Genomic DNA, 20381 nt, shown 5'->3' on the forward strand with positions numbered 1-20381 from the left:
GCTGAGCATTGCTCAGCTGCCCTCTGGGGCTGCTCCTCTGCAGGCTCCACAGCCCCAGGGCTCTCAGCCTTTGCTCCTCACAGAGCTGCTCCAGGCCCCTCAGCATCTTCAGAGCCTCCCCTGGTCTCTCTCCAGCAGTTCCCAGGCTCTCTCTCCCAGAACTGAACCCAGGTCTCCAGCTGTGACCTCACCAAGGCAGAGTAGAGAGGCAGGAGAACCTCCCTTCCCTGCTGGCCACACTCTTCTTCATGCCCTCAGGAGACCATTGGCCTTCTTGGCCACCAGGGCATGTTGCTGGCTCATGGTGAACTTGTTGTCCACATGGACTCCCAGGTCCTTCTCCAGACAGCTGCCTGGAGAAAAGAGGCTGAGGTGAGACTTTATTGCTCTCTACAACTACCTGAAAGGAGGCTGTAGAGAGGTGGATGTTGGTCCCTTCTCAAGTCACAACAGATAGGACAAGAGGAAATGGCATCAAGTTACTCCAGGGGAGGTTTAGGTTCAACTTTAGGAAAAACTTCTGCCAGGGTTATCAAAGACTGGAGCAGGCTGCCCAGGGGAGTGAATCACCATCCCTTGATGTCCTTAAATGCCATTTAGCTGTGGTGCTCAAGGACATGGTGTAGTAGTGGCCCTGTTAGAGTCAGGGCAACAAATCTGGGGAGGGGTCTGGAGCACAGCCCTGGGAGGAGAGGCTGAGGGAGCTGGGGTTGCTTAGCCTGGAGAAGAGGAGGCTCAGGGGAGACCTTCTTGCTCTCTCCAACTCCCTGAAGGGAGGCTGTAGTCAGGTGGGGGTTGGTCTCTTCTCCCAGGCACCCAGCACCAGAACAACAGGACACAGTCTCAAGCTGTGCCAGGGGAGGTTTAGGCTGGAGGTGAGGAGAAAGTTCTTCCCAGAGAGAGTTGTTGGCCATTGGAATGTGCTGCCCAGGGAGGTGGTGGAGTCCCTATCACTGGAGGTGTTTAAGAATAGCCTGGATGAGGCATTGGTGCCATGGTTGAGTTGATTAGATGGTGTTGGGTGATAGGTTGGACTTGATGATCTCTGAGGTCTTTTCCAACCTGGTTAATTCAATTCTATTCTATTGTATTCTATCTTATCCTATCCTATCCTATCCTATCCTATCCTATCCTATCCTATCCTATCCTATCCTATCCTATCCTATCCTATCCTTCCAGCAGGTCACCTCTCACCTCTACTGGTGCAGGAGGTTCTTCTTCCCCAGGTGCAGGACCCTCTACTTCACACACAGAATCCCTATGGTTGGAAAAGACCTCAGGGATCATCAAGTCCAACCATTAACTTGCCCTTGTTGAACTTCCTGAGGTTCATGGAAGATTGATGTGTTTTGTAGACCATTCTTGGATCACAATGATCCCAGGAAAACACCAAACCAAGCAGAAAGAGGGGGTGGGGATGGATCTTTTCCTATCTTATCTGCATCCAGGGCCAGCTGAACTGACCAACCACCAAACCACAGGAACATCTGGGTGAACTGAACTCAATTAGTTGTCATTCCTCTGCTGGCAGCTCACACTGTGCTGCTGGGGCAGAAGAAACATTTCCCAGCAGCAACATCCCCTTACGACCCACCCACTGAGGAGAAAATTAGAAGAGAATCAAAGCCAATAGCAATGAAAACCCATAATCAATAACCAAGGGCAAAAATTTCCCCCTTGGGATTGTTTAAACATCCTACAAATAAAAAGAAAAGGGGGGGGGGGGGGAGGGGAATATCTCATTGAGGATCTTCCAAACACCCCAGAGAAGAGCAGAGTTTGCATTCATGACCCCTGCCACCTCCAGCTCTCTCCTTGCCTTTGCCCCAGATGTCCTTCCAACCACAAGTCCTTTGGATCAGCTTGCTCCACATTCCCCCTCAGCACCCTCCCAGCATCTGCTCTTGCCACAGAGGAGTGGACAGGCTGTCCCAGTGTGGTATCCTCTAGGAACTCCCCACCCACCAGAGAAATGTGCTGGGCTGGATGGGAACAATTACCCAGGGCAGAGCAATGCACCCTGCCAGCTCCAAGTCTTCAGCTTCTCCTTTGGCCCCCTCCAAAAATTAACCCAAAAAAAGAGATTCTCATGCTAAAGCAATGCTAGGATCAGCTGAAAATGTCCTGCCCTGGTAAGAGGCTGTGTGAAATGTGGTGCAGCTGCCCCACAGGTCCACTTCCCAAAGCTTCTGCTCAGTCAGATTCCATGGACCAGAAGGAAAACCTGACCTGGTGCTGCCTTAGCCCAGCTTCAAGCAGAGTGAGTCAGCACAGGTCTACAGCATGGTGCCTCCTGGCTTCTGCAGCTTCACCTTCCATCCTCCTCCTCCCAGGAAGGCAGAGCCTCCAGGCACCAGAGCTGTGCCCACCTCCAGGTGAGACCCATCACTGCCACAGCATCCCAGCAGCTCTCACTTCCCAGCTGCTTTCTCCCTGAAATGCATCCAAAGCCAGCTCTGCTCTTTGGTTTGGCTTTCTCCAGGCTGCAAATCTTGCTGGGGTGACCACATGAGCTCCCTGCCCTGAGTGCTGGGCAGCAAGTCATGGATGCATCTGGAGGGACGTCAGCTAAGCCAGCACTGAGGGCTGAGCGAGCTCTGCTGAGCAGAGAGGGAGGAGAACATCCCTCAACCTGCTGGCCACACTCTTCTTCCTGCACCCCAGGAAACCATTGGGCTCCTAAAGTCCATTTGCAGAGATGCAGCACAAATGGATCTCAGTGAAAGGCTGAAAACCTTTTGTTGTGACCAAGGGGTGATGCTGCCAGCTCAGGGTCTGGTTTCTTCAGATAATCATAGGCTTCAGGAGAAAAACTCCATGAGCTGCAGGATCAGTGTCCATGAGCCAGCTCTGCCCCTGCAAGCACCAAAGCTGGTGAAGGGTCTGGAGATCAGGCCTTGGGAGAAGCAGCTGAGGGACTGGGGGTTGTTTAGTCTGGAGGAAAGGAGGCTGAGGGAAGAGCTTGTGCCTCTCCACAACTCCCTGAAAGGAGGCTGGAGCCAGGCTGGGGGTAGAGTGGCAGGAAACTGCCACATCTGGAATCCTGGGGTCAGTTTTGGGCCCCTCACTCCAAGAAGGACATTGCAGAGCTGGAGCAGGTCCAGAGAAGAGCAAGGAAGCTGGGGAAGGGTCTGGAGAAGAGGGCTGGGGAGGAGCAGCTGAGGGAGCTGGGGGTGTTGAGCCTGGAGAGAAGGAGGCTGAGGGGAGAGCTTCTGGCTCTCTGCAGCTCCCTGCAAAGGAGGCTGCAGCCAGGTGGGGGTTGGGGTCTTCTGCCAAGGAACAAGGGACAAGAGAAGAGGAACTGGCCTCAGGCTGCACCAGGAGAGGTTTAGGTTGGATGTTCCTCCTCTGAGCTTTTTGACTAATAGTACTTCAAAGATCACTCAGGAGGCACAGCCTTGATGGAAAAGTAACGGCCCAGATCCGTAAGCAACCGCAGTGAGGAAAGAGAAACCCAAACCCCCTGAGTCATGAGAGCAAGGAGGTGCCCCAGCAAGCTCAGAGGATGTAACACCAGCAATTAAAATGGACTGGGGTGTCCAGGCTCAGAGGATTTGTTGTTCTGTGTGAGGGATCATTCCCTGAGCTGCACAAGTTTGTAGAATCTCAGACTGGTTTGAGTTGGAAGGGACCTTTACAGCTCACCTAGTCCAAGCCCCCTGCAGTCAGCAGGGACAGCTCCAACTCGAGCAGGCTGTTCAGAGCCCCACACCACCTGAGCTGCAATGATTCCAGGGCTGGGGCAGCTCCCACCTCTCTGGGCAGCCTGGGACAGGCTCTCACCACCCACCCTCAATGTCAAATATTTCTTCCTCCTCTCCAGTTTCCATCTCCCTCTTCCAGTTCAAACCATCACCCCTTGCCCTGGCACAACAGGCCCTGCTCAAAAGTCTGTCCCCAGCTTTCTGATCAACTCTAAGAACTGAAATCCACCAGAAGGTTTCCCTGGAGCCTTCTCTTCTCCAGGCTGGACAGCCCCAAATCTCTCAGCGTGGCCTCACAGCAGAGGGGAGGGGATCAGCCCAAGACCCAGTCCTGGGATGCAAGCACACTCTGCTAGCTCATGTCCAGCTTTTCACACCCCAGCATCCACCAAGTCCTTCTCCATGAGACTACTCTGCAGCCCTTCCTCCCTGAGCCTCTGTTGATAGCAGGGTTCACCCCAAGCCACGTGTAGAACCTTGCTCTTGGCCTTGTTGAACCTCATGAGCTTCACACAGAACCATTTCTCCAGCCTGTGTAGGTCCATCTGGATGAATCTTGTCCCTCAGAAGTGTCAGCCCCATCACCCAGCTCGGTGTCTTCAAACTTGCTGAAGGTTCACTCCATCCCAGTGTGTCATTGACGAAGACACTGAACAGCAGTGGTCCCAGTATGGACCCCTGTGGTACACCACTTGTCATTGATCTCCATCTGGACATCAAGCCATCGACCACTACCCTCTGGATGAGACCATCCAACCAATTCCTGATCCACTGAACAGTCCAGGCATCAAATCCATCTCTCCATTTCCTCTTGTCCTATTACTTGACACCAGAGAGAAGGGAACAAACAAATCCCTGGTAAGAACCAAGATGTGAGTGCACACAAGCACTTGGTGGGACAGCTGGAGCAGACTGCTGCTGGATGTTTAAAGTCATCGAAGAATGAGTGGGAGGTTCCATTCAGAAACCCTCTGGATGCTGCTGGTGTGCAGGGCTGTGGACACATGGGGCTGTGCCTCCTCCCAGGCTGTCCCCAGCTGTCCCATCCAGAGCCCAGGAGTGCTGCAAGGAAATGTCTTTTCCTTTCAGACTCTGGAAACTGGAAAGCAGCCCCATCAAAGGCTAATGGATAGAGACCATGATGGGTTTGCCCACCTTCAGGCAGGCATCCTGGCTTGGATCAGCAAGAGTGTGGCCAGCTGGACCAGGGCAGGAGTCATCCCCCTGGACTGGGCACTGCTGAGGCCACAGCTGGAATCCTGGGGTCAATTTTGGGCCCCTCACTCCAAGATGGACATTGAGGAGCTGGAGCATGTCCAGAGAAGGACAATGAAGCTGGGGAAGGGTCTGGGGAACAGGGCTGGGGAGGAGCAGCTGAGGGAGCTGGGGGTGTTGAGCCTGGAGCAAAGGAGGCTGAGGGGAGACCCTCTGCAACTCCCTGCAAGGAGGCTGGAGCCAGGTGGGGGTCAGGGGCTACCAGAGTGGTGGGATGATGTAAAACCAACCACAAACACTTCCAAGGCTGAGAACGAGGATGTGCCCCTGGTGAGGAGCCAGGAGGGCTGCAGCTCGCTGCAGCAGCCTGTGGGGAGCACAGCACCCCACAAGCTGGTCCCAAACAGAGGCATTAGTGATAAGTAATCCAGGCTGCAAGTTCTGCTGATGTTGTAACCTGGCTGAAAGCAACCACAGGGCCTTCAGCTGGGCTGGCAAAGCCCAGGGCAGGCTGACAAGAAACGCTCACTCCTGGCTCGAGTTTGAAGGTGTGATCCCTCCGGGCCAGGGGAGGTTCTGGCAAGGATGCTCATGCTCTTCCCAGAAGGGGAGTCGCTTCTGAGAAGCACCCAACCACCCTGCCAGCAGCACCAGCAGCACCAGCACCACCAGCAGCACCAGCACCACCAGCTGGAGGGCTGATGCCCATACCGACGTCCTAAGGTCTGAGGAGCCCTGTGACAGGCTGGGGCTAAACGAAGCATGATAGAAAGCTTCCAGGAGAAGGAAAGCAGCCAGCAAGTGGGTGGTTGTCCTGGGAGGAGTGTTTCTAATCAGGAGTAAACGAGGAGCCATTCACAAAATTCTTCTTGTGGAGCTTCTGGCAAAAGCCACTTCCTCTGTGGGTGAAAAAAAAAAAGGAGCAGATAAACAAAGTGGAGGAAGAAGAGCTCTGACGTAGCTGCTTACAAAACCCTTCCCAACTCCCCCACGACCCCATCACAGCTGGGGAGCAGCCAGAACTGCTGAGGGGCACACCAGGGAGGCAGGGAACTGAGAGGAGCCGGTGGGACAAGAACGGGGACCTCCTGGGGACTTCCTTCTTTGTGCAGCTGTCCTGGGAGGATCCAGTTCAGGATATGTGCCCGAAGGGAGTGTGAGAGGCCAGGACACCAACACTGATCTGCCTGAGTCCAGCTGGACAGCCAGCCCTTGCCTGCTGCTTCACCAAAGCTCACAGGTGAGTGCAGTGTTCTATTTCATCCCCACCTCCACTTCCTCCAGCATCCACCGCCAGCAGCAAACTCCCTCCCATCTTCTCCTGGTGACAGGCAGTCCTCTCCCTGATGCACTGCACTTCTGCATCTTCTGGTGAACCTGCTTCTTCCTCCCTTCCCTCTCCCACCACGACCACCACTCCCTTCCCTAGTATGTCCCTCTTGCACCCCACTGGTGCCTTCCCAGTGCAGGGAGCTGGCGAGGGGGCAGGCAGCTCAACCCTGGCTTCTCCAAACCACTAACCCCTCCTCCACTCTGACCACAGCCAGGGACCACATCCCACCACCTGCCCACATCCAGCCCTGGAGGTGAACCACATGGCTCCAGCTCCCACACCTGCCATGCTGAAGGCTGAGGAAGACCTCTGCAGGGTAGAGGTGACCGACATGGCCATCGATGGAGTCACACTGCTCATCTGCCTCTGCGGGCTGCTGGGCAACAGCGCTGTCCTCTGGCTCCTCGGCTTCCGCATCAAGAGGAACCCCATCACTGTCTACATCCTCAACCTGGCCGTAGCTGACTTCACCTTCCTCCTCTTCATGGTCATCTCCTCCACCCTCTACATGATCGACAACGTCTGCTCCGCTGCGGTGTCCCCGACCTACCTGAGGTCGCTTTTCCTGCTCTCTCTCTTCTCCTACAACATGGGCCTGTACCTCCTGACGGCCATCAGCATCGAGAGGTGTGTCTCCGTCCTCTACTCCAGCTGCCACCGCCCCCAGCACTTATCAGTCGTGATGTGTGTCCTGCTCTGGGCTCTCTCCGTCGCTGTCATCGCTGCGGTGACTTCTCTGTGCCTGCTGCACGAGCACGAGCCCTGCCAGATGGCTCTCATCTCCATGTATGCCCTCAACTTCCTCATCTTTGCACCGCCCATGGTCATTGCCAGCACAATCCTCTTCATTAAGGCTCGTTGTGGTTCCCAGCAGCACCAACCCTGGATGCTCTCCATCGTTATCTTCCTCACCGTCCTCTTCTTCCTCCTCTTCGCTCTTCCCCTCAGCATCTGGAGCTTCCTGCAGCAGTTCAGCTACTCCTTTGCTTCCTCCCAGGTTGTTTTCTTGCTTGCCTGCATCAACAGCAGCATCAACCCCTTCATCTACTTCTTGGTGGGGAGCTGCCGCAGGCGCTGCTCCTTGGTGTCCCTCCCGGTGGCCTTCCGGAGGGTCTTTGAGGAGCTGGCAGAGGGCAATGACACCACCATGGACACGCTGCCCCCAGCCTGCTGAAGCTTCTCCACCGCTCTGCTTGGGGCCCTGGGACAGTGCCTGAGTTTTTCTCTGAGCAGCCAGGTTAATGCATGCCTGAAGAGCTTCTCCTGATGCCGTCCTCTCCATGTCAGCCTCTCAGGGTGTCACCCTGTCCCCGTGCAGAAGAGGAGAACAGGGACCTCACCAAGGGCAATGTGAGCAGGGATTCTCTGCAAGGAGTGTGGTGGAGCATGGAGCTCCTCCTCCCTGCCAGCCCAGCCCAGCTCCTAGGGCTCTATTCCCCCGAGGAGAACATACTCCAGAAGCCCAAGTGCTCCTGGGCTTTGGGAATCTCTGGCTCATGTACAGAGCTGGAGTAAAACCCATCCGGTGTCCTGAGCCCCTCTCATCCTCCTGCAGCATCTCCAAGCTCTTCTCCCCTCACACCTGCTGCAGTGCCAGTGTGGAGGGAGCCATGGATCCTCAGCAGGCTTTGCCACATCCCCACCACCTTTCCCAGCTGCTGGTGCCCAGCTGCTGTATCCCACCACTGCCTGAGAGCAATAAACAGCATCCTGCACCCCCTGAGCTGCATTCAGCTTCCTCTGGGTCTTGCTGCGGGCTGGGCACGTGGGTGGAGGGGCTAGAGACACACACAGGGTTTGTGTGCCCAGGTGACTGAGAAGGCCTCCAGCATCCTGACCTGGATCAGCAAGAGTTGCCAGCAGGACCAGGGCAGGGATTATCCCCCTGGACTTGGCACTGGTGAGGCCACAGCTGGAATCTTGGGTTCAGTCTGGGGACATTGAGGGGCTGGAGCATGTCCAGAGAAGGGCAGCAAAGCTGGAGAAGAGGGCTGGGGAGGAGCAGCAGAGGGAGCTGGGGGTGTTGAGCCTGGAGCAAAGGAGGCTGAGGGGAGACTTCTGGCTCTCTGCAGCTCCCTGCAAGGAGGCTGGAGCCAGGTGGGGGTCAGACTCTTCTCCCAAGAAGCAAGTGGCAGGACAGGGAGAAATGGCCTCAAGTTGCCCCAAGGGAGGTTTAGTTTGGACATGAGGAACAACTTCACTGAAAGGGTTGTCAAGGCCTGGCCCAGGCTCCAGGGCAGTGGTGGAGTCCCCATCCCTGGAGAGGTTTCAAAGCCCTGGAGCTGTGGTGCTGAGGGCCATGGTTTAGTGGTGCCCTGGCAGGGCTGGGTGAAGGGTTGGACTCTATGACCTTAAAGGTCTTTTCCAACTAGAACTGTTCCATGATCCCCTGCTCACTAGAGCAAAAATAGTGCCAACAAATGATGGCCAGAGCTGGGACCATGCCAGCACACCTGGTGTGGGCAGGCTGACCCCAGGGGTCTGGTGGTGGTCCCAGACTGTTTCATTAGCCTCACAACAAACATCTCCCCAGATATTTTGGGTTTAATCTTAAGAACCAGGTCTAAGTGTAAAGGACTCTTAGAGCTCTGGCAGGCTGGAGCATTTCTCCTTCAGCAGGCCAGGATGGAGTGGCAGCAAGAGGAAGGCAAGTCCATGGTCCCCCCAGCTCAGCCACCACCTTCCAGGAGCTTGGTGTCACATCTTTTGGTCACCACGAGTTCCATGGGGCACTGCCCACCTTCCTGTGGCTTTGCCAAGGTCTTAGCTGGTGTCAAAGCCTCTGGTCACAGCAGTGGAGTGTGTGGGAAGATGGTGTTGGAGCCATCAGAGGTACATCAGTTGGCTCCAGACCAAGCACCATCACACCAGGCTTGTTTCCCCCAGTGCCATCATAGAGGCAGAAGGAAGGAAAGCTGTCCATCCTCAGGGTGCATGCCAAACTGCTGGGGGCAGCCTCCTGTACTGCTCTCCCATGGCTGTGCCTGGGGTTGGTGTTTCTCCTGTCCTCCTGAGTGTTGACCCACCATATCCCACACCTTCCCACCAGCCCCACCACATCCTACACCCCTCATGCCAACCCTACCACATCCTACACTCCCTGGCCACCCCCCCCCCCCCCACCTCCTGCACACCTCCACCAGCCCCACCACATCCCACACCTCCCCACTAACCTCCCCAACACATCCCCCTATATAGCCTCACCACCTCCTATACTCCCCAGCAAGCCTCACCACGTCCCACCCCTTCCTACCAGCACCCCTAGATCCCACACTCTCCATGCCAACCTCACCACATCCTACACCCTCCATGGCAACCCTACTACATGCCACATTGCCTTGGCCAGCCCCACACCTTCCCAGTAGTCCCACCACATCCCACACTGCCTATGACAACTCTATCACATCCTGCACCCTTCAGCCAGTCTCACTAAATCTTACTCTGCCATGAAGCCCTCCCTCACCCCTCTCAACCCTGGCCAGCCCCACACTGGAGGCTCCAGTCCCTCCCTATGGATTGTGCACCCTGGGCCACCACATAAGCTTTTGGTGGGGGCTGTTTATCAGGGAGACCTCCTGCTCCATAAAAGTTGACCCCTGGTTCTGCAGATCCCCCACCCCCGGAGAGGAACGAGAGGAACGGGAGCACCGGGAAGCAGCGGACGGAGCCAGCGGCGTTTATTGGGGCGGGGGAAGCGGGGCCGGAGCTGGACAGGGGAAGGAGCTTCAACCGGGGAGTGCCCGAGTCGGGGAAGGCAAGAGACGGGCAGCGGGAGCGGGGTGGTGCCGCAAGGCTCCCATCTGCAATTACACCGCTAGAGGGCAGCAAAGCTCCACTGGCTGCGTCCGGCAGCGAGAGCGCTGAGCACAGAGCGAGACGGGACGGGACGGGATGGGGAGCAGAGATGGAGATGGGTTGAGATGGGGAAGGGGATTTGGAGGGGATGGGATGAGTAGGGGATGGGCTGGGCTGGGCTGGGCTGGGCTGAGTAGAGGATGGGATAGGCTGGGATGGCATTGAGTGTAGATGAGGATGGGAAGCAGACATGGAGGTGGGCTGAGATGGGGATTGGGGTAGAGATAGGGATTGGAATAGGTTGGGATGGGTAGGGGATAGGGCTGGGTTGGGTAGGGGATGGATTGGGACTGGGCTGGGCTGGCCTACGATGGAACTGAGTGGAGATGAGGAGAGGATGGGATGTAGGATGGGGATGGGGAGAGGATGGGGATAGGGATGAGAGCAGATTGAGATGGGACTGGCTTGGTATGGGGATGAGCATGAAGATGGGTTGGGATAGGATTGGGTGGGAACAGGGATGATGATGAGGATGGAATGAAGATGGGAAAGATGGGCAGCTGAGTGTGAAGCCAAGGCAGGCAGCACAGCCAGTGTGGACACAGTGGCCTCTTAGTTGAAGGTCGTGATGACAGCTGTCTCTTCAAAGACTCTCTGGAAGGCCACCTGGAGGGACACCAAGGAGCAGCGCCTGTGGCAGCTCCCCACCAAGAAGTAGATGAAGGGGTTGATGCTGCTGTTGATGCAAGCAAGCAAGAAAACAACCTGGGAGGAAGCAAAGGAGTAGCTGAACTGCTGCAGGAAACTCCAGATGCTGAGGGGAACCCCGAAGATGAGAAAGAAGAGGACGGTGAGGAAGATAACAATGTAGAGCCTCTTGGGTTGCCGTCGCTTGGAGCCACACAGGACCTTAACGAAGAGAATCACATTGGCAATGACCATGGGTGGTGCAAAGATGAGGAAGTTGAGGGCATACATGGAGATGAGAGCCATCTGGCAGGGCTCGTGCTCGTGCAGCAGGCACAGAGAAGTCACCGCAGCGATGACAGCAACAGAGAGAGCCCAGAGCAGGACACACATCAAGGGTGACAAGCAGCGGGGGCGGCGGCAGCGGTACCAGAGCGGGCAGAGGACGGAGACACACCTCTCGATGCTGATGGCCGTCAGGAGGTACAGGCCCATGTTGTAGGAGAAGAGAGAGAGCAGGAAAAGCGACCTCAGGTAGGTCGGGGACACCGCAGCGGAGCAGACGTTGTCGATCATGTAGAGGGTGGAGGAGATGACCATGAAGAGGAGGAAGGTGAAGTCAGCTACGGCCAGGTTGAAGATGTAGACAGTGATGGGGTTCCTCTTGATGCGGAAGCCGAGGAGCCAGAGGACAGCGCTGTTGCCCAGCAGCCCGCAGAGGCAGATGAGCAGTGTGACTCCATCGATGGCCATGTCGGTCACCTCTACCCTGCAGAGGTCTTCCTCAGCCTTCAGCATGGCAGGTGTGGGAGCTGGGGATGCCTGGTTCCACTCCATGGTGGCAGGTGGGACACAGTCCCCGGCTGCGGTCAGAGCGGACGAGGAGTTAGTGGGAGCCCAAAGAACATGTCAGGGAGAGGGGTCCTGGTGCTGTGGCACTGCAGGGGTGGGGACAGGGGAGTGACAGGAAGGTGGGGAAGTGGCTGCCTCTCCAGTGATGGGCTGGGGGGTCAGTGGAGAAGGGTGGAGGAGCTCCGTGCATGGAAGGATGTGCGTGGGAACAACGAGAGGGGCTGCAGGGAGCTCCAAGGCTGTGATCCCAACGCCCTACCTGTCCAGGCAGCAGCTTCAAGTGGGACACACTCCCCCCCTCCAGTTCTCCTTACCACAATCTTCTCAGATGAAGAACACTGGGGTCTCCACGTCCTCAGAAGACCTGAGCAGCCCTCCAGACCTCCAAACAATGCTGCAATTTGGGGCGTTTCTGCAAGCTCACAGGTCAGGTGGTGAGCACTGGGCAGTTTCAGAGCCACAGGCTGCAGCACAGAGCTGCTTCTCCTGTCAGATTTCTCTTGGTCTTGCGGGAAAGGAAATGCTTTATCCAAGAGAATACCCCAGGGGATGGATCCTGCAGCTGCTACATCTTGCTGTGAAAGAATTTTGATGCTTTTAGGATTCCAACCCATACCTCATTAGACTGATAATTGCCACCTTCCTAACTATTTAATTGAGCTCCAGTTTCCTCCCCTCGCCCTGCATCCTTCTGAGACTCTCCATTATTGGGTCCATTTGGCTTCCAGCTTCCCAGCATGTGAATTGTCTCTGCTTCTCCTCCATCTATGTTGTCCATCAGGCCTGGATGGAAATTCAAGCTAAGCTCACATTCTGAGCAAACAGCCCAAAGAAGCAAGGCCCAAGGAAAGGGCTCCAACTGTCCCAGCACCCAGCAGCCTAAGGAGTTCACAGCCAGAACTGGGAATGAAGCACATCACAAATGAACCATCTCGCACCAACACCCAAAAGTGACCCAGACAGGGCCCAGAGGATCCCCAGAGGGGTCCCAGCCATGCTGGCTGGGAGCAGCTACTGCTCCAGTTAGCCCCAATCCAAAATCCAAGCCAGGGCTGTCCCTCAGTAACATCAACCTTATGTAGAAGAAGAGGAGGACACCAAGCCTGCAGACATAACAGCCCCTGCTCCAAAACAGGGCTAAGAATGGCATCAGGAAATCATAGAATGGTCTGGTTTGGAAGGGACCTTAAAGATCATCTAGTTCCAACCCCTCTGCTGTGGGCAGGGACACCTCCCACTAGCCCAGGTTGCTTAGAGCCTCATCCAACCTGTCCTTGAACACTTCCAGGGATGAAGAGCCCACAACTTGCCTGGGTAACCTGCTCCAGTGTTCCACCACCCTCATAGTAAACAACTCCTTCCTAATATCCAATCTAAATCTACCCTGCTCTAGTTCAGAACCATTCATTGCCCCTTGTCCTGGCACCACAGGCCCTTGTGAAAAAATCCTTTTCCATCTTTCCTGCAGGACCCCTTGAGATATTGGTCTCCTCAGATCCTCCTCTTCTCCCGGCTGAGGATGTTGGATCAGACTTGCCCCAGCTGCTCTGGGGATTGCAGGGGATTCCCACATGGGCTGATTCCCACCAAGGGAGCTAAGGAGGACCAATGGTTGGAGAGCAGGACCAACCACAGGGCTGTGGGGAATGGCAGGGAGCAGCACACATGGTGCCACCCCTGCGTATTTTCAGTCCCACACCAGACACATCCACTCGCCCCGTGCAAAGCCCTGGGGTGGCAGGGGAGAGAACTCACCAGACAAAAGAGGTCTCAGGGGTCTCCAGGCTGGGATGTGGGTGACATGATCTCTTGTTTCTCCCCACAGTGGCACTGCTGCCCTCCATAGCCCCTCATGCATGGCTGGACAGTGGGCAGAGCACCCCTTCAGCTCTGGATGCCCTCTGCTTCTTTGCCTCCTTAAGTTGTCCAGTTGCCACCCAGGACCACTAACACTCCTGCTCAGCTCACCCAGTGCACCCACAACAACTGGGGAGCTGGTTGGAGGGGGCACCCATTCCTGGGGCACCCTGAGCCCAGCCACCACTCAGAGATCCCCCATGTCCCAAATCCCTCAGAGCTCCCAGAGTGGGATGGAGGAGGTCCTCATGCCAGAGGAGGTGGGCAAGGATTTCTGGGGTAATACAGGGTGGTCAGTGTGGCATGGCACTGTCTGGCCCCTTGGGTACAGTGCTGGGTTGGCATGTCCCCAGACAAAGCCAGGCAGGCAGCAGCATGTTGGTGTCACCAGGAAGAAACCATGGGCTGGGGGCTGCCAAGCTGGGTGGGCTGAGTACCAGGGAAAGAGCTTCCCAACAGGGCACAGCTCAGCATGGCAGGTGACACATCACCTGGTGTGACAGAAGGGTTGGCACCGAGAAGGGGTGGGGGGGAGTGACAGAGCTGTGAGTCACCCCCACTCCTGTAGCGCTCTCCACCCTGGACTTTGCCTCCTGAGGTATTTGGGGCAATAAAAGCCAGGCTGCAGGGCACTGGGGAGGGTCCCTGCCTGCAGCGGGGCACGGAGCAGGTGGGGACACACCAGGTGTGTGATTGTGCACCTATGGACACGTGTGAAAGGGCACTGCACGGAAGAGTGTGGGGAGGAGGTGGTCCTGCAGGCCAGGGGGGTGTGCCAAGGAGCTTCAGGCACAGCATGGAGTCGTACATGTGTGTGCCCAAGGGGCTTCACGAGTGGGATGGAGTCATACATGTGTGAGTTGGCATGAGATGGAGCACGGCAGGGGTGACCAGCATGTGCCATGCGTGTGCCACCCACCTGCAGAAGGGTCCTGGGCATGCACAGGGCGTGTGTGCAAGGCGGCATGAGTGTGCAAGGCGGCATGAGTGTGCCTGTACGAGTGTGGGCACCATGCCTGTCTGCCAGCCATGCCGCAGCCCCGTCCAGTGCCACCTGCATGACCCCAGCCCGAAGCGACGCCAGGGGCGGGTCCGGCTGTTGGGTGGTGGCCGCACCCTGGACTGGGCGGGTGCCACCCGCTGCCTTGTCCCTGTCCCCGTCGCGGCCAGACAGGCTCTGTGGCTCCATCGGCTGCCCCCATGCAGCAGGAGCGTGGGGGGCAGAGCCCGGGACCCGCCGAGACCGAGATCAAGGTGGTCGTCGTCGGGGATGGGGGCTGCGGGAAGACGTCTCTGCTGGTGGCCTTCGCCAGGGGAGACTTCCCCAAGGTACCAACCTCTCTGTCCCCTGGGACCCCTCAGTGCCAGGGTGGGTGGGATCACCGTCCCCAAGTGGTGGCACGGACAAAGGGCAGCGGGATGGGATGGGCACGGCAGTGGCGGTGGTGTGGTTTACAGCAGGAGACAGGACTGGGGGGACTGGCAGCGGGGGTGGCCCAGTGCAGGGCTGACAGGGCTCCAGGGTGGCACACCCTTGGCAGGTGGATGGGCATCTGTGCCTCACCTGGCAGGAAACAGGATGGGGAGCAGGGTCTGTTCCGCGGCAAGGGGGGGGCAAGGATGGGGAGCAGACCAGAGGTGCCCCAGAACCTCTCTGCTGGGTCCTGCTGGGACATCCTGGCTGCCTGAGGCTTGGTGTTGCCCTGGACTGTGGGGGGGCAAGGAGGGTCCCCACTTCATCTGCACCAGGGTGGCACCACTATCTCCTGCCCTGTTGGTTCCTTCTCCTGACCTCAGGTACTTCCCCATGCCCCGTACTGGGCACACACTCCCGTGGGGGCCCCGTCTGTCACTGTCCGCTGTCTCATGTCTCCCTGTCCCCTCCAGGTGTATGTCCCCACCGTGTTTGAGAAGTACACAGCCTCCATCCAGGTTGGTGGCAAGCCCGTGAAGATCCACCTCTGGGACACAGCAGGTGGGACATGAGGTGACAAGGCAGGCAGTTGTCTCCCCCCCATGCCTCTGTCTCACGGGTTTTGGGGTGTCCCACACCTGTGGGTCAAAGCTTGGGACCATGGGAAACGAAGAGTTAACCCCATCCTCCGGTCCCTGAGGATGTCACTTTCAGCACTGCCACTTGAGCCCCCGGGCTGGAGGGGCTGATGTGTTCCCGGGCTGGAGGGGCTGATGTGTTCCCAGGCTGGAGGGGCTGATGTGTTCCCGGGCTGGAGGGGCTGATGTGTTCCCGGGCTGGAGGGGCTGATGTGTTCCCAGGCTGGGAGGCACCCAGCCCAGCAGGGAGCTGGTGCACAATGGTCTGCTTCTTCCCCGGGCAGGACAGGAAGACTACGACAGGCTTCGTCCCTTGTCCTACGCCAACGCCAACGTCGTCCTCATCTGCTTTGACGTCACCAGCCCAAACAGCTATGAAAATATCCTCACCAAGGCAAGGAAGCCCCTGGGGGAGGTGGCATGGAGCCAGCAGCGCTGCCCATCCCACGTCCCCATCCCCTGAGTGACGTGTGTCCCCCCAACAGTGGTACCCAGAGGTGAACCACTTCTGCAAGGGTGTCCCGGTGCTGCTGGTGGGCTGCAAGACCGACCTGCGGCGGGACCAGGAGGTGCTGGCCAAGCTGCAGGAGGGACGCCTGGAGCCCATCTCCTACCAGCAGGCGAGTGCCGTCCCCTCAATGAGCCAGGGATAGCCCCAGCATGGGGCAGCGGGGGAGCTGGGGTGTCTGGCGGGGGTCTGACCCCATGACTCCCCGCAGGGAGAAGCCATGGCCCGGCAGGTCCGCGCTGTGTCCTACTTGGAGTGCTCGGCCAGGTACCGGGAGAACGTTGGGGACATCTTCGTGAGGGCCTGTGCTGCTGCCCTCCACGCTGCGCGCCGCGGCCAGCGCCGGAGGCGACCCCGCAGGGGCTGCGTGCTCTGCTGAGCCCCTGCCCCTGGCACCGCCCTAGGGACCTGCTGCTGTCCCCTCGGCTTGGGACAGTGCCTGGGATGCCAGCTGCTGACAGAGCTTCTCTGTCACCACTGGATCTCAGCTGTCACCGTCTTGTCCCCTCACCAACACCCGGGACCTGCTGCTGTCCTCCCCAGTGCCTGGGATGCCAGCTGCTGCCAGACTTCATCCGCCACCACTGGACCTCCACTGCCACCATCCGGTCCCCTTGCCGGACGACCCTGGGCACGGAGAAACTGTCTCACCAGCATCCAAGAGTCCTCTGCCTGCACTGAGCAGATGAGATCTGGGTGCAGAGAACTGATGTGGGGAGAGGTCCCCCTCCTGCTGGCAGGCCAGCATGGGAGGGGTGACACAGGGGGACTTTGGGGCAGCTCTGCCATTAAAGCTTAACGTACGTCAGCGTGGGACACAGAAGTGGCCTCTGGGAACCATCCCCCTCCTCGTTTTTGGCTGGGGGTGCACATGTGCTGCATGTGTGTATATGGGTGAGCTGCATGTGTGTATATGGGTGAGCTGCATGTATATGTAGGGGTGTGTGCAGGCTTATAGGGGTGAGCTGCATGTATACAGGGGTGTGTACACATATACAGGGGTAAGCTGCAGGTGCATAGGGGTGTGCAGCATCTCTATGGGGGTGTATACACACGTATAGGGGTGAGCTGCAGGTGTATAGGAGTGAGCTGCATGTATATAGCGGTGTGCACATCAACAGGCGTGTGCTGCGTGTCCATAGGGGTGCGCTGCACATACACAGGGGTGTGCTGCATGTGTATAGGGGTGTCTGTGTGTGTGCTGCACCTACACAGGCAAGTGCTGCATGTACACGGGTGTGTGCCACATGCATATACGTGTGCACAAACGCTCCTGTCTGCGTTGACATGCCTGCACGCGCACATACGTACGGGCGCGCTTATCTCCATAGGGATCTGGGCGTGCACGTGTCTACGCACAGCTGTATGTATAGCTGCGCAGACATACGTACGTGCACATAGCCCCGTCTCTATGCGTACAGACCCTCACCGCGTCACTGTGGGTGTGCACAGCCGTGCCCAAGGGGGATGTATGCGACGCCTGCGCGCCCCCTACACGTGCGCAACCCCCACACTGCTCTTACAGAGCCCCTACAGCTGCGGGAGCCGGCCGCAGGCGCATGCGCGGCCACACGGGGCGGAGCCCCGCGTGGAGGGCAGGGTCAAGCGGAGGGGCGGAGCCAGTGTCCAATCCGCGCTTGCGCGCTCGCTCCCGCGCCGGCGGGGCGGGGCCGCCGAGGTGCGTGCGCGCCCCCGGAGCTCTAGGGGCGCTGAGGGGAGGGGAGGCAGAGGCTCATGCGCAGAGCGGGCGGCGGAGGCGGCGGCGGGGGGGGGTCAGGGGAGGTTGCGGGCGGCGCAGGCGCAGTGCGGCGGCCGAGGCAGTGTGTATGTGAGACTCTGACGGGTTCAAAATGGCGGCGGCGGCTCCTGTGTGAGGAGGGGAGCCGTGTCCCGGCCGGGGGGGCGGCGGCGGCGGCGGGACGGGGCGGCGGGTGGTGGTGAGGCTGCCGGCGGTCCGGCTACCCGGCGGCGGGGATGGGGTGCGGCGGGGTGCGGCGGAGGTGATGGTGGGGGGAAACGGGGACGCGGTGCCCGGTGGACGCGGCGCCGGGCCGGGGAGCGGGGCCCGCCGGAGCGGGCAGCGGCCCGCGGTGGCCGGCGGGGCTGACAGCGTCCACTCGCCACGGTGGCCGCGCTGAAGACGGCGGGGCGCAGGGCGGAGGGGGAGGGAGGGAAGGAAGGACGGACGGACGGCGACGGGGCCGGGGGGGCGGCGCGGCCGGCGGGCCGGGCCCGAGCCCGGGGCTCGATCGCTGCCTGACTCGGGGATTCCTCCTCCGTCTCTTGCATTTCTCCCCGTTTCGGCGTTAGAAGAGGACAAAGGCGCAGGAGAGACCTGGTGAGCCACTCGCCGAGGGCGAAGCGGGGGGGCGGGGGGGGACCGGTACCGGCTCGCCGACCCCCGGCCTGACCCCTAAGTTTTCCCGAGCCCCCGGGGAGGGAGCGGGCGGCGGCAGCGGTGTCCCGGCTGGCAGGGCGCGGGCGGTCGCCCCTTCCCTTGCGGGGCCCCGAGAGGCCGGGCCGGGACGTTGGGTGGGCGTCGGGGCGGGCGGCTCCCGGGGGTTGCAGGGTGCTGGTGACAGCTCCCCGGGGACTGACGTCCTGAGCGCCAGCCCAAGGGCTGCCCCCGCCGCCGCTTTGTTCGACCGGGCCGGGGACAGCCTGCCCCGGGGCAGGGGCGGGGGAGGGCGGCCCGGGACGGGCTTTCACCGCGGGGGTGGGATGGGACCGGGGGCTGCTGGAGCCACCCCGGGCCGGGGGCTCTGCTGGGGGCCGGGGCTGCTGCGTGTGCTCCCAGGGGCCGGGGGGGGTCTCCTTGGGGCGGGGGTTGCTCTCCCCGGGCCGAGGGGCTTGCTCTGGTCCGAAGGTGCTTGCGGGTATGGCCGGGGCCGTAGTGATCGGCTCGGAACCGGGGCTTTTGCCCCAGGTCGAGGGGCTTGCCCGCAGCCGGGGGATGTGCTCTAGTCTGGGAGCGTTCACCCCGAGCCGGGAGGTCCGCTCGGGGTCGAGGCGGTCTGCTCGGGGTCGGGGGTGCTTGTCCCGGGCTGGGGACTCTGCTCGGGGCCGGAGGGTTTGCAGCGGTCCGGAGGTGCATGCCCGGGCTGGGGGCTCTGCTCGGGGCCAGGAGGTTTGCTTAGCTTCTGGAGTGCTTGCAGCGGGTGTTGCAGGCAGGGGGGTTTGGCTGGTGCGTTGCACTCCGATTGTTGATAAACAGGAGTTTAACGAGTGTCGGGGAAGCAGCCTCTGTTGCCTGAGCTGTGGGGGGAATCCCGGTCCTGGGGGGTGCCGGCAGCAGGCGTGGGGGAGATGGTAGCAGAACCAGAAGCACTCTGCTGTCAAACTGGAGGGTCGAGGAAGAGCAGGGTGAAAGAAGTTCCCTGCGTGCTCTGGTAGTGGCTCTGTAGCTCTACACGGGGTGGCAGATCCCTTCCCCCGAGCTCTGGTGTAGGCAGGGTCATGGGCATTAAGAGCTGTGGTGTCTCTAGGCTTTGGTTTCTTTCTGTTGCTTTAAGAACAAACAAACCAAAAGAAGTTTAGGTGCCATCCGACGCCTTGGGAGGTTTTCCCATGTTCTTGTGAGGTGTCACAAGGTGGCAGATTTTGAGAGCTTGAGCATGTAGGTCTCCTCAAGACAGGAGTTCTCAAGCACTGTGTGCAGGAGAGGTCCCACGCACCTTCCCCCTGCTCGTGGCAGATGTTCTGTACCGGAGGGCAGGATGCCTGGAGGGTGGCAGTGACGGTTTTGGAGGAGTCGGACCTCTAATGGTTAATCCTGTGCTCTGGATGCTCCCTGACTGCCGTTGAGTGTTTGACAGCAGCTTGTCTGGGCCAACTAAGTGGCCACTGGTGCTGGTAATGGGGAGGAGAGGAGACCTTTCCCAGCTCTGAGACCCACAGCTCATGTGGTGTTACGGAGCAGCTGGCAAAGGCATTTGCCCGAGGTCATGCCTAAAGTTAGACTGGGAGCGTTGCGAGGTGAGGTGGGCTCGTCCGTGGTGTTAGCTCAGCCCTGCACAGGGGGGTGAGATCTGCCTCCAAAAGAGTGAAGAAACAAAGGGATTTAGGTGTCTCGTTCTGTGTGCCTTGCTTCACTGTCTCCCTCTGACTTCAAAGGAGGAAGAGGAGGAAGACAGCAGCCCTGGCGTGTCCTTCTCGCTCTCCTCGGAAGAGTCGGAGATGGAGCCTGAGGAAGAAAGGATCCGTTACAGCCAAAGACTGGTCAGTATTGGCCCCAAACACTCCAATTCTCCTCTTGCTTCTGGTGCAGCTGAAGGAGGAAAAGACTTGCACTGGCAACAGGGTTGAACAGCCCCCAGAAAGCGTTGTGGTGGATCGCTGCGGTCCGCCCAGCGGCGTTATCTCAGCTGGCCAAGGGTTG

General features: G+C 59.0%; 4 protein-coding genes across 6 annotated transcripts in view; 3 read left to right on the forward strand and 1 right to left on the reverse strand.

Moving 5' to 3' along the window:
• Nucleotides 1–5710: 5710 nt before the first annotated feature.
• Nucleotides 5711–7970, forward strand: LOC137446214 (mas-related G-protein coupled receptor member H-like). Its single transcript, XM_068148604.1, has 2 exons — nucleotides 5711–6159; nucleotides 6463–7970. The coding sequence occupies exon 2, from the start codon at nucleotides 6515–6517 to the stop codon at nucleotides 7424–7426; it is 912 nt and encodes a 303-aa protein (XP_068004705.1). The 5' UTR covers nucleotides 5711–6159; nucleotides 6463–6514; the 3' UTR covers nucleotides 7427–7970.
• Nucleotides 7971–10659: 2689 nt separating this feature from the next.
• Nucleotides 10660–11935, reverse strand: LOC137445950 (mas-related G-protein coupled receptor member H-like). Its single transcript, XM_068148149.1, has 2 exons — nucleotides 11901–11935; nucleotides 10660–11597 (listed from the first exon to the last, which is right to left on the reverse strand). The coding sequence occupies exon 2, from the start codon at nucleotides 11569–11571 to the stop codon at nucleotides 10660–10662; it is 912 nt and encodes a 303-aa protein (XP_068004250.1). The 5' UTR covers nucleotides 11572–11597; nucleotides 11901–11935.
• A 2661-nt stretch (nucleotides 11936–14596) lies between these two features.
• RHOD (ras homolog family member D) lies at nucleotides 14597–16826 on the forward strand. Its single transcript, XM_068148150.1, has 5 exons — nucleotides 14597–14772; nucleotides 15331–15418; nucleotides 15780–15889; nucleotides 15981–16115; nucleotides 16215–16826. The coding sequence occupies exons 1-5, from the start codon at nucleotides 14644–14646 to the stop codon at nucleotides 16380–16382; spliced, it is 630 nt and encodes a 209-aa protein (XP_068004251.1). The 5' UTR covers nucleotides 14597–14643; the 3' UTR covers nucleotides 16383–16826.
• A 981-nt stretch (nucleotides 16827–17807) lies between these two features.
• Nucleotides 17808–20381, forward strand: part of KDM2A (lysine demethylase 2A) — a 48945-nt gene continuing 46371 nt past the window's right edge. The window contains exons 1-3 of one of the 3 annotated variants that reach the window (XM_068148144.1): nucleotides 17808–17873; nucleotides 18314–18341; nucleotides 20117–20221. In XM_068148144.1, the coding sequence (XP_068004245.1) occupies nucleotides 17854–17873; nucleotides 18314–18341; nucleotides 20117–20221 (153 nt within the window). In that variant the 5' untranslated portion in view covers nucleotides 17808–17853. Of the gene's footprint in view, nucleotides 17874–17902; nucleotides 17941–18313; nucleotides 18342–18845; nucleotides 19393–20116; nucleotides 20222–20381 lie in introns of those variants that run through there. The other 2 variants (XM_068148145.1, XM_068148146.1) reach the window with 2 other exon arrangements.

This window comes from Melanerpes formicivorus, unplaced genomic scaffold (assembly GCF_026170545.1).
Source record: "Melanerpes formicivorus ecotype bairdi unplaced genomic scaffold, bMelFor1.0.p_v2 SCAF_16, whole genome shotgun sequence".
Taxonomy (NCBI): domain Eukaryota; kingdom Metazoa; phylum Chordata; class Aves; order Piciformes; family Picidae; genus Melanerpes; species Melanerpes formicivorus.

Excerpts from the sequence above, each read along its gene's own strand:
- LOC137445950 (XM_068148149.1), bottom strand. The coding sequence starts at position 11,571 with ATGGAGTGGAACCAGGCATCCCCAGCTCCCACACCTGCCATGCTGAAG.
- LOC137446214 (XM_068148604.1), top strand. The coding sequence starts at position 6,515 with ATGGCTCCAGCTCCCACACCTGCCATGCTGAAGGCTGAGGAAGACCTC.
- RHOD (XM_068148150.1), top strand. The coding sequence starts at position 14,644 with ATGCAGCAGGAGCGTGGGGGGCAGAGCCCGGGACCCGCCGAGACCGAG. Across the intron at positions 15,419-15,779 it reads CCACCTCTGGGACACAGCAG|GACAGGAAGACTACGACAGG; the intron begins GTGGGACATGAG and ends TTCCCCGGGCAG. Across the intron at positions 16,116-16,214 it reads AGCCCATCTCCTACCAGCAG|GGAGAAGCCATGGCCCGGCA; the intron begins GCGAGTGCCGTC and ends GACTCCCCGCAG.